This window comes from Nerophis ophidion, linkage group LG16 (assembly GCF_033978795.1).
Source record: "Nerophis ophidion isolate RoL-2023_Sa linkage group LG16, RoL_Noph_v1.0, whole genome shotgun sequence".
In the NCBI taxonomy this organism is placed as follows: Eukaryota; Metazoa; Chordata; class Actinopteri; order Syngnathiformes; family Syngnathidae; genus Nerophis; species Nerophis ophidion.
This window is the reverse complement of record NC_084626.1, coordinates 45,649,055-45,661,141: the sequence shown is the minus strand read 5'-3', so window position 1 is coordinate 45,661,141 and position 12,087 is coordinate 45,649,055. Positions and strand designations below refer to the sequence as shown.

Genomic DNA, 12,087 nt, shown 5'->3' with positions numbered 1-12,087 from the left:
TGTGACTGGACTATGTCTAAAGCATTGTAGTTCATGTCTTGTCCTGTAGTTTTCACGGCATAAACCCAAGTAAAGCGCCCGTCTTTAAGTCGACAGTGCGCATAATGTACGGACTAATTCTGGTTGTGCTTACCAACCGTGAAGCAATTTTATTTGGTACATGGTGTAATGATAAGTGTGACCAGTAGATGGCAGTCATACATACGAGATATGTGTAGACTGCAATATGATGGCAGTAAACAGCACCAAAACATTAAATGTTCCGCTGACAATATAGAACATTACACACGGTGCTCAAAAATCTGTCAAAATGTTTTCAGTACGACTTCGGTAAGCTATGATTGATGGATTGTCGGCACATTAAACATACAAGTATTATTATGGTGTGTTTATAAGGACCGCAAAAATGGTACCTATTTAGCAGACATATTATCTGGTGTTTGGTTTTGCAATATTATGCAAAAGCAACTTTTCTTACCTTCTGGTATCTGCTGATGTGCATTTGGAGTCTGCATAAGCCCTGAAAATGTGCGCGCTTCCGCCATTGTAGTCCTTGCCGACACCTTAGTCATAAGTTTCTTCTTTTTCTCTATCTTCTTGTTATGTGAGATTCGTCTTCTGCTGTTGCATTTTCTGATATAAAGTAGTGTAAAGTGCTTACCTATATCTGTCTGTAGACTAGCTATCAAAGCGCTAAAAACTGTAGTGGGTTTACATTATTGACCCACAGAACTTTAGTTATTAGAGGCTTCCGGCATCAAACAGTCCAAGAGAAGTAACAAACAATTTGCAATCATGTTGTTACGATAGAATATACCTTCAATGGTAGCTAATGCTAGCTTTCTGAATTGTTACTATTAGTTAACAACACCTAAAGCTAGTGCGCGTGCATGTGTTACTGTACATTTATACGTTTTTACACCATTCTGTAGGTCAGGGGTAGGGAACCTATGGCTCTAGAGCCAGATGTGGCTCTTTTGATGACTGCATCTGGCTCTCGGATAAATCTGAGCTGACGTTGCTTAACACGATAAGTAATGAATAATTCCACCTGTAATCACAGTGTTAAAAATAACGTTCAAAATATAAAACATTCTCATGCTTTTTTATGTTCAAGATGTTGCATTAATGATAAGAAGTAATTTATTTATTTTTGGTTAGTGTGGGGCCTGCCCTCCTGGGGGTTCTTCAGACCACCGAGAGCCTGTTTTAGGGTTACAAATAAAACATTGTTTTATTTGATTTTTCTCTCACTTGCTTTCCAGCAATTGTCTTTTTCTCTTTCGTCCTCACTCGCGCTCTGGCTCCAGCTCTAACCCTGTCTCTCCTCTTGGCTGCTGCTTATAACAGAGCAACAGGTGATTAGATAACAATGCCCGGGTGGGCCATCTACGCACCTGTCGCTAATTTTGATGCCGGTCCTGGCAACATCCTGCTTTGCTGCAGGCCCGCAGGCCACGCCCCCTCCACAGTTAGCTTCAGAATAACAATGTTATTATAAAGAATAAGAGACTTATTATACTCTGGAAATGTTGGTCTTACTTAAAAATGCACGCGTTTAGTTGTGTTCAGTGTTAAAAAAAAATATTATATGGCTCTTAGGGAAATACATTTTAAAATATTTGGCTTTTTGGCTCTTTCAGCCAAAAAGGTTCCCGACCCCTGAAGTAGGTGAAGCCATGAGAGGGCAGGATAGACTGTGTGTGGAAAATTGGCGCTGTCTAAGCCAGTGTTTTTCAACCACACCAGTGTGCTGTGGGATACAGTCTGGTGTGCTGTGGGAGATTATCTAATTTCACCTATTTGGGGTAAAAATATTTTTTGCAAACCAGTAATTATAGTCTGCAAATGATGTGTTGTTGTTGCGTGTCGGTTCTGTCCAGAACTAGGCAGAGTAACCATGTAATACTCTTCCAAATCAGTAGGTGGCAGCCGGTAGCTAATTGCTTTGGAGATGTCGGAAACAGCGTGCAGGTAAAAAGGTGTCTAATGCTTAAACCAAAAATAAACAAAAGGAGAGTGCCCCTAAGAAAAGGCAATGAAGATTAGGGAAGGCTATGCAGAACGAAACTAAAACTGAACTGGCTACAAAGTCAACAAAAACAGAATGCTGGACGACAGCAAAGACTTACTGCGGAGCAAAGACAGTGTACATCGTAACATGACATGACAATCAACAATGTCCCCACAAAGAAGGATAAAAACAACTGAAATATTCTTGATTGCTAAAACTAAGTAGAAGCGGGAAATATCGCTCAAAGGAAGACATGAAACTGCTGAAGGAAAATACCAAAAATAGAGAAAAAGACACCAAAATAGGAGTGTAAGACAAGAAGTAAAACACTACACACAGGAAAACAGCAAAAAAGTCCAAATAAGTCAGGGTGTATTATGACAGGTGGTGACAGTACACCTACTTTGAGACAAGAGCTACAGTGATGCATGCTTGGTTTTGGTTTAAATTCATATCCAACAATTGCGACGACGACTTTTTACTGTCGACAGAGTTTCGTTTTTTAATGATTTCTGCTGGTGGTGTGCCTCCGCATTTTTTCAACGCAACAAATGTGCCTTGGCTCAAAAAAGGTTGAAAAACACTGCTCTAGACATCTGTGTAAATGTTGCAAACAGCCCCTTTAAAGGCCTACTGAAATGAGATGTTCTTATTTAAACGGGGATAGCAGGTCCATTCTATGTGTCATACTTGATCATTTCGCGATATTGCCATATTTTTGCCGAAAGGATTTAGTAGAGAACAGCGACAATAAAGTTTGCAACTTTTGGTCGCTAATAAAAAAGCCTTGCCTGTACCGGAAGTAGCAGACGATGTGCGCGTGACATCACGGGTTATAGGGCTTCTCACATCTGAACATTGTTTATAATCATAGCCACCGGCAGCAAGAGCGATTCAGACTGAGAAAGCGACGTTTTCCCCAGTAATTTGAGCGAGGATGAAAGATTAGTGGATGAGGAAAGTTAGAGTGAAGCACTAGAAGAAAAAATAAAAAATAAAAGGCGACGGCAGTGGGAGCAATTCAGATATTATTAGACACATTTACTAGGATAATTCTGGAAAATCCCTTATCTGCTTATTGTGTTACTAGTGTTTTAGTGAGATTATAACGTCACACTTGACCGCCAGTGTCTCTGATGGAAGCCATGGAGGAGCCAAGAAAGTCACAGCTGCCTTTTTGACAGCTGCTGCAGGAGGACGCAAACTGTGCTCAAGTCTCCGGCGAGAACCGACTTAATATCACAATTTTCTCATCCAAAAACTTGCTGGTTGACATGTGGTAGAGAAACATGTTCGTTTGACCGCTCTGCTCCATAGTAAAGCTTCACAACAAACAAAGAAACACCGGCTGTGTTTGTTTCGCTAACGGCAGCTGCAATACACCCCTTTCCACCAACAGCATTCTTCTTTGACGTCTCCATTATTAATTGAACACATTGCAAAAGATTCAGCAACACAGATGTCCAAAATACTGTGATTAAAAATCCCTCATTGACATTATCATTAGACATTTATAAAAAGAATAACAAAAACAAGTGGCTTACACTTGCATGGCATCTCATAAGCTGGACAACACACTGTGTCCAATATTTTCACACAGATAAAAATCAGTCATATTTTTGGTTCATTTAATAGTTAAAACTAATTTAAATAATGGATGCCGTATTCCAATATATGATTCATTATTATCAAAACAAATGCAGTTTTTTATACTGATATCCTCTCCATAGCTTTGGTATACCAGTCAGAATGTGTTGGACTATCAACATCTATCCAATTCTTTAATATTACCCTTTTTGTTATTATGCATATTGAAAGAAATTAATTTTTACTCTTTGATGACACGTCACTAAATTGATGGAGATCCCCAATACAAGTTTGCAGTGTCATTGGGATGTTTATATTAAGGAATTTAATTGCTTCTTTTGTTGTTTTCAACCAAATGCTTTCGAGCCCTTTTAACACAACTACTACAGTAGCTTCTGCAGCGTTTGTAGTATTTGGCCTTATTTAATACAAATGTTTTTGTTTTTTTCATTCAATACAACAAAACAATACACGGCAATACCATAACAATGCAATCCAATTCCAGAAGCAAACCCAACCCAGCAACACACAGAACAGCAACAATAAACAGAGCAATTGAGAGGAGACACAAACACGACACAGAACAATCCAAAAGTAGTGAAGCAAAATAGAATATTATCAACAACAATATCCATACTAGTAACAATTTCAACGTAACAGTGATTAAAAATCCCTCATTGACATTATCATTAGACATTTAAAAAAAAAAAAAAAAAAACAAGAGGCTTACACTTGCATGGCATCTCATAAGCTTGACAACACACTGTGTCCAATATTTTCACACAGATAAAAATCAGTCATATTTTTGGTTCATTTAATAGTTAAAACTAATTTAAATAATGGATGCCGTATTCCAATATATGATTCGTTATTATCAAAACTAAATGCAGCTTTTCTACTGATATCCTCTCCATAGCTTTGGTATACCAGTCAGAATGTGTTGGACTATCAACATCTATCCAATTCTTTAATATTACCCTTTTTGTTATTATGCATATTGAAAGAAATTAATTTTTACTCTTTGATGACACGTCACTAAATTGATGGAGATCCCCAATACAAGTTTGCAGTGTCATTGGGATGTTTATATTAAGGAATGTAATTGCTTCTTTTGTTGTTTTCAACCAAATGCTTTCGAGCCCTTTTAACAGGACAACTACTACAGTAGCTTCTGCAGCGTTTGTAGTATTTGGCCTTATTTAATACAAGTGTTGATGCGATACCAGAACCATCATTAAATTGATCAATTATGACATTTATACATTAATGTATAGCATTCGCAATTATAATGAAATCTTTGAGATCCTTTTCTAGCGACAAAAGTCATCTGCTTTTGGTGTCATCGGACTGTAATTGGCGGAGACAACACAAGTCCCAATTGATGCTGCTGCTGCTACTATTACTTTCAGATGATGTGGAGGCCATATTGTTTGATAATAGCTACACTGAAAAATGCATTACATGAAAATAAAGGTGATGACTTTCAAAGTGTTGGATTAGGCAGTAGAATGACTACATAGATAAGCTCTTCTGTATGATTTTCACATCAGACGTCAGGAGACACAACAATAGCCTGTCGAGGGACCAAACTATTATCACACTGTGTGGATAACGGTGTCTGAGAGCTTGCCCTAAGTCAGGGGTGTCAAACTCAAATACAGAGTGGGCCAAAATTCTTAACTGAACAAAGTCGCGGGCCAAATTTGAACAACTTAACCTTTTAATAGGGACCCAAACAAGTTTTGCATTGAAAATTGAACATATAGTGAAATGCAGAATCGAGGTTTGTTGGTAGCATTGTAGTGTCCCGGAATAGTTAGTGCTGCAAGGGATTCTGGGTATTTGTTCTGTTATGTTGATGTTGTGTTACGGTGCGGATGTTCTCCCGAAATGTGTTTGTCATTCTTGTTTGGTGCGGGTTCACAGTGTGGTGCATATTTGTAACAGTGTTAATGTTGTTTATAAGGCCACCCTCAGTGTGACCTGTATGACTGTTGACCAAGTATGCGTTGCATTCACTTGTGTGTGTTTGTAGAATCCGCATATATTACGTGACTGGGCCGGCACGCTGATTGTATGGCGGAAAAGCGGACATGACAACAGGTTGTAGAGGACGCTAAAAGCAGTACCTTTAAGGCACACCGCCGATATTGTTGTCCGAGTGGAAATCGGGAGAAATTCGGAAGAATGGTTGACCCGGTAGATTTTCGGGGGGAGGCACTGAAATTCGGGAGTGGGTTGGCAAGTATTAGAATGCACCGCCACTGTATAATACCGGCGGGCCAGCTCTAATGTTAATTTAATATTGTCTCAAGGGCCAAAATAAATTACATGGCGGGCCAAATTTGGCCCACGGGCCACAGTTTGACACCCATGCCCTAAGTGGAGGAGTTCAAGTACCTGGGAGTCTTGTTCACGAGCGAGGGAAGAGTAGATGGTGAGGTCGACAGGCGGATCGGTGCGGCGTCTTCAGTAATGCGGACGTTGTATTGATACGTTGTGGTGAAGAAGGAGCTGAGCCGGAAGGCAAAGCTCTCAATTTACCAATCGATCTACGTTCCCATCCTCACCTATGGTCATGAGCTTTGGGTTATGACCGAAAGGACAAGATCACGGGTACAAGCGGCCGAAATCAGCTTCCTCCGCCGTGTGGCGGGTCTCTCCCTTAGAGATAGGGTGAGAAGCTCTGCCATCCGGGAGGAAGTCAAAGTAAAGCCGCTGCTCCTCCACATCGAGAGGAGCCAGATGAGGTGGTTCGGGCATCTGCTCAGGATGCCACTCGAACGCCTCTTTAGGGAGGTGTTTCTGGCAGGTCCGACCGGTAGGAGGCGACGGGGAAGACCCAGAACACGCTGGTAAGACTATCTCTCTGGTTGGCTGGGAACACCTCGGGATCCCCCGGGAGGAGTTGGACAAAGTGGCTGGGGAGAGGGAAGTCTGGGATTCCCTGCTTAGGCTGCTGCCCCCACGACCCGACCTCGGATAAGCGGAAGAAGATGGATGGATGGACTTCATATTGCCACAGAGTTGTTCAATGAACACTGTTAAATGTTTGTGATTCCAATCTCAAGTCAGTTTTCACCCCATACAGGAGCCGTGAACCATGAAGGACTACAGAAAATGTCCTTCATGGACAAAAAAAACATCAAATGTCGGACATTTTATGTTAATTCCATGTACATCATTTTATACCAAGACAAACAGAGCAAAACCAGGCACTGCAGGAATCTAAGATTATCAGTATGAGGCTTTGAGCCTTTCATAAAGTGTGTGTTGGCTAATCCACAAGAGAGCGGGATTAGACAGACGAGCCAGTTGTCAATATTGTGGGTTACACTGGGTTTATGCTCGGAATCGCCATTGAAAGAACACAACCAAGCCCACGCCTTTGTTTTTGTATTCTCTGTAGCTTCAGGAGGTCTGATTGATTCCACAGAAGGCTGGAAACAAATCAGTTGTGTCCTTTTGGTTTAAAGTTTTAGTCTAGACCCTATATTGCGGAAATCAATGGAGACAAAAAAAAAATCCCCACCAGAAACACATTTGTGAGACAGAACAGGAAAGAAAAGTTACAAATGAAACGTGTTACCTTGTCCGAGCGTTCTTCTTAGGTTGTTGATTGACAGGACTACCCACATTGCCATTCTTCACTGAGCCCTTCCTGGCAAGATCTCTCTGTTTCTCTGGGCAACCACAGGATGCGAGATCATGAGTAAACACTTCAGTAGGCAGCAACTAATATTGCAGAGAATAATAGATCACATACAAATGTTACACTTTATATAAGTACAACCTTAGTCCTGATGAACGTTTACTACCGTATTTCCTTGAATTGCCGCCGGGGGCGCTAATTAATTTAAAACCTCTTCTCACTCCGGCGCTTACCAAAGGCATGCGGTAAATTTAGGCCTGCGCTTATAAATTTGAGTGTGATGTAAGGATACCATCATGAAAAGCACATTTAACAAAAAAAACTTTATTATGGTCTTACCTTTACTTATAAATGAAGTCCATGCGCAGCTCCTTCTGATCAAAAGCATCGATAACTTGTTTATAGAAGTCTTCCTTATCTTTCTTCAGTTTTAAAAGTCTCTCTCCCTCGATGGAGATCTTCCTTTATTACCTCCTGCTTCGATTGAAAGTCCAGTTTAGAAAACTCTTTTATTTTAGATATGTAATCCTCCATGTTAAAAGTGCAAGCGAGAGGAAAAAATAAACTCTTGCTGCTTGTTGTCACTTCTTCTGCAGCCGAGTAGTCGCAAGAAGGATCACTAGCGCCCTCTACCACCAGGAGGCGGGAGTCATTGAATGACTCATATTTGACGCACACAGCTACAGTATATTAATAAAACATAGCTGCTTACTGTTCTTTTTAGAATATTCAATAGCTTGGATCTTAAATCCTACTAAATAGCTCTTAATCTTCTTTCCTTTATGCGATTTCAAATTATTGAAATCAGCCTCCTCCATTTTGAAAATGATAACAGGTGAAGTGTCACTTGTGACGTGACGAGTTTGACCCGGTGGAAATTCTAGACATGCGCTAATAAATAAAAATAATATTTTGCAAAACTAGTTTGACCCGGCGTTAATCCTGAACCGGCGGTAATGATAAGCATGCGCTAATAATTTTGCGAAACGAGTTTGACCCGTCAGTAATTCTAGGCAGGCGCATACTATATACCTGGCGGCAATTCAAGGAAATACGGTATATTTAAAGGGGAACATTATCAGCAGACCTATGTAAGCGTCAATATATACCTTGATGGTGCGGAAAAAAGACCATCTATTTTTTTAACCGATTTCCGAACTCTAAATGGGTGAATTTTGGCGAATTAAACGCCTTTCTGTTTATGGCGCTGGAAGCGATGACGTCAGAATGTGACGTCGCCGAGGTAACACACCCACCATTTTCATTTTCAATACATTACAAACACCGGGTCTCAGCTCTGTTATTTTCCGTTTTTTTGACTATTTTTTGGAACCTTGGAGACATCATGCCTCGTCGGTGTGTTGTCGGAGGGTGTAACAACACTAACAGGGAGGGATTCAAGTTGCACCACTGGCCCCAAGATGCCAAAGTGTCTGCCGCCAGACCCCTGTTGAATGTGCCAGTGTCTCCACATTTGACCGGCGGTGCTAAAGCAGACATGGCACAGAGATATATGGATAACCTGCAGATTCATTTGCAACGATAGTCAACAAAATCAAAAAGGTGAGTTTTGTTGATGTTGACTGCCAGCTAATCGATGCTAACATGCTACGCTAATCGATGCTAACATGCTATTTACCGGCGGTGCTAAAGCAGACATGGAACAGAGATGTATGGATAACCTGCAGATGCATTTGCAACTATATTATATTTCCTTCCACCCACATTTAATGCGAAACAAACACTTACCAATCGATGGATTTAAGTTGCTCCAGTGTCAAAAGATGCGAAAGTCCTGATCGTTTGGTCCGCACATTTTACCGGCGATGCTAACGCAGCTATTCGGCCATGCTATGGCTATGAATAGCGCTCAATAGCTTCAGTTTCTTCTTCAATATTTTCATACTCCAACCATCTGTTTTAATACATGGGTAATCTGTTGAATCGCTTAAGTCGCTGAAATCCGAGTTTGAATCCGAGCTAATGTCGCTATATCTTGCTGTGGTATTCCCATTGTTTGTTTACATTGGCAGCACTGTGTGACGTCACAGGGAAATGGCCAGTGTCTTCGCAGAGAGCCGAAAATAAGGCACTTTAAAGCTTTATTTAGGGATATTCCGAGACCGGTAAAATTTTGAAAAAAACTTCAAAAAATACAACAAGCCACTTGGAACTGATTTGTATTGTTTTGAACCCTTTTGAAATTGTGATAATGTTCCCCTTTAATATACAACATTTGACTAATTTGGTGGTGATTTGCACTGTGTTCATGTTGATACCTATCTGGACTTGCAGTGGTGATGGCTTGTAGTTTATGGCCACCGTTTCTGCTTTGGCATCAGGGTCGGTTTCCGAGTTTGAGGAAGCTGCTGGATCCTAGAACAACAACAGAGAGTCAAGCATTCTGATGTTTATTCTACAAGCACACACGATTTAGCGCATTCTGCTTTACCCGCGAGCTAACACAAACATTAGCGGGGTGACATAATGCCCGCAAAATCAGCTCTCTTTAGTCGGGGCTTGTGTCCAACACCCCGGCAGTATTTGCATTGCTAGAGGACAACTATCGCTCCATTGCTTTGGAGCATCAATAGGCCCGAGTGTTCTGCCTATACGGTTCTGGCTCTTTCTGTGTGAGCGCTGATGGCATGAAGAGGAGGCCGTGGGAGAACAGAGGGGATTCCTGTTCCAAGCCAGAGCGTCAACAGATTGAGAGGGGAGCGAGGGGCCTGCAGTGCTCACAGAGCTGCACATTATGCTCATGCTAAAGCCCTCCACTGTGCCACAGAAGTGACGCTAACAGAGCACATGTGTCGAGGCCGCAAGGCAGTTGGCGGGCAAATACCCCACGTTCACCATGTTCACCAATTAGGACTGAGGCAATCGACCCCGTCTCAGAACAAGCCAATGAGGTGTCAGGTTTGAAGTCACGCGACACATGTCATGCAAAACAGCAAACAAAGGGCAGTTACTTGGGCTACATGGGCATTGTACAACGTAATAAACATTTTAACGTGGCCCGCTGGATATTTACAAACTATAGAAACTATTCCAATGATCAGAATCTGCACTTTTGAGTGACAAAAACTATGGTTACGCTCAGTCACTTGGTCCAAAGATTATTGATCCCCTGAAAATATGACCACTCTCACACTACATCAGAATTTATGTAGTGCAGGGGCCTCAGACACCCGGGCCTGACGTTATTTTGTGGCCCCCACCTTAATATGTAAGTTGAACGTTAGTGCGGCCCGTGACTTTTATATGACTGGCACTTGACAGCGTTGTGTTATTTGGGTACAAAATGGCTCTTTCAACTTTCTGGGTTGCCTACCCTTGCATCAGTGGAAAAGCGGCAAATGAGTGAAAGCGACGGAAACGTTGCCATGGAGACAAGGGTTTTCATACGTGCCTGGCTGCAGTTACACCGCGACACCTGTGCCTCAGTAATAACAGTCCCCGATAACCTGGACCAATTCAAACCGTTATTTATTTTTTTTACGATGAACACTACATATATTTCTATATGAGCTGTCACTTTTTTGCGCTTGCTATCCCGGTACTTTCCCGACTGTTATCCGCCGACCGCCGTGTTGCAGTGGGGAGGAAAAGCGGAACGACACACATTGCGAAAATAACATTATTCTCCATGCGTCGGCTAAATACAAATATATTCCACAACCCCAAACGTGTCTTTTTCAAAGCCTGCAGTGAAGAGAAAGGTTAGTGATGAATGAGCAAAGACAATTTCAGGAAAAGTGGGAGATGTAATATTTCTTTGTTGAGCACTGGGGCACCCCGACGTGTCTTATTTGCACAGAGAAAGCTGCGGTGCACCAGGGATACAATTTGAAACGTCATTATACAACTAGACATGCAGAGGAGTACCGTATTTCCTAGAATTACTGCCGGGTCAAACTCGTTTCGCAAAATATTATTTTTATTAGCGCATGTCTAGAATTTCCGCCGGGTCAAACTCGTCACGTCACAAGAGACACTTCACCTGTCATCATTTTCAAAATGGAGGAAGCTGATTTCAATCATTTGAAATTGCATAAAAGGAAAGAAGATTAAGAGCTATTCAGTAGGATTTAAGGTCCAAGCTATTGAATATGCTAAAAAGAACAGTAAGCAGCTGTGTTTTATTAATATACCGTAGCTGCGTGTGTCAAATATGAGTCATTAAATGACTCCCGCCTCCTGGTGGTAGAGGGCGCTAGTGATCCTTCTTGCGACTACTCGGCTGCAGAAGAAGTGACAACAAGCAGCAAGAGTTTATTTTTTCCTCTCGCTTGCACTTTTAACATGGAGGATTACATATCTAAAATAAAACCGTTTTCTAAACTAGACTTTCAATGGAAGCAGGAGGTAATAAAAGGAAGATCTCCATCGAGACAGAGAGACTTTTAAAACTGAAGAAAGATAAGGAAGACTTCTATAAACAAGTTATCGGCGCTTTAGATCAGAAGGAGCTGCGCATGGACTTCATTTATAAGTAAAGGTAAGACCATGGTAAAGTTTTTTTAATTAAATGTGCTTTTCATGATGGTATCCTTACATCACACTCAAATTTATAAGCACAGGCCTAAATTTACCGCATGCCTTTGGTAAGCGCTGGAGTGAGAATAGGTTTTAAATAAATTAGCGCATCGACGGCAATTCGAGGAAATACGGTATGCAACATTTTTTGGAAGAAATATTTTCCTGCGGCAAAGCCTCACCCAGACTCTGCATCCATTGCCCCCCCCCCCAGGTAAATTGAGTTTGAGACCCCTGACGTAGTGTGTAAATAGAATTCAAAAGTGCATTTCCCCCTTTCAAAGCTTTCTAGATC

At 41.4% G+C, this 12,087-nt stretch overlaps 1 protein-coding gene across 2 annotated transcripts in view; it reads right to left on the bottom strand.

Moving 5' to 3' along the window:
* LOC133535469 (protein FAM219A-like) overlaps nt 1-12,087 on the bottom strand; it is a 36,935-nt gene that overhangs the window by 18,030 nt on the left and 6,818 nt on the right. For both annotated transcript variants that reach the window (XM_061875329.1, XM_061875330.1), the window contains exons 2-3: nt 9,533-9,629; nt 7,191-7,284 (exon numbers count right to left, since the gene is read on the bottom strand). In XM_061875329.1, the coding sequence (XP_061731313.1) occupies nt 7,191-7,284; nt 9,533-9,629 (191 nt within the window). The remainder of the gene's footprint in view (nt 1-7,190; nt 7,285-9,532; nt 9,630-12,087) is intronic.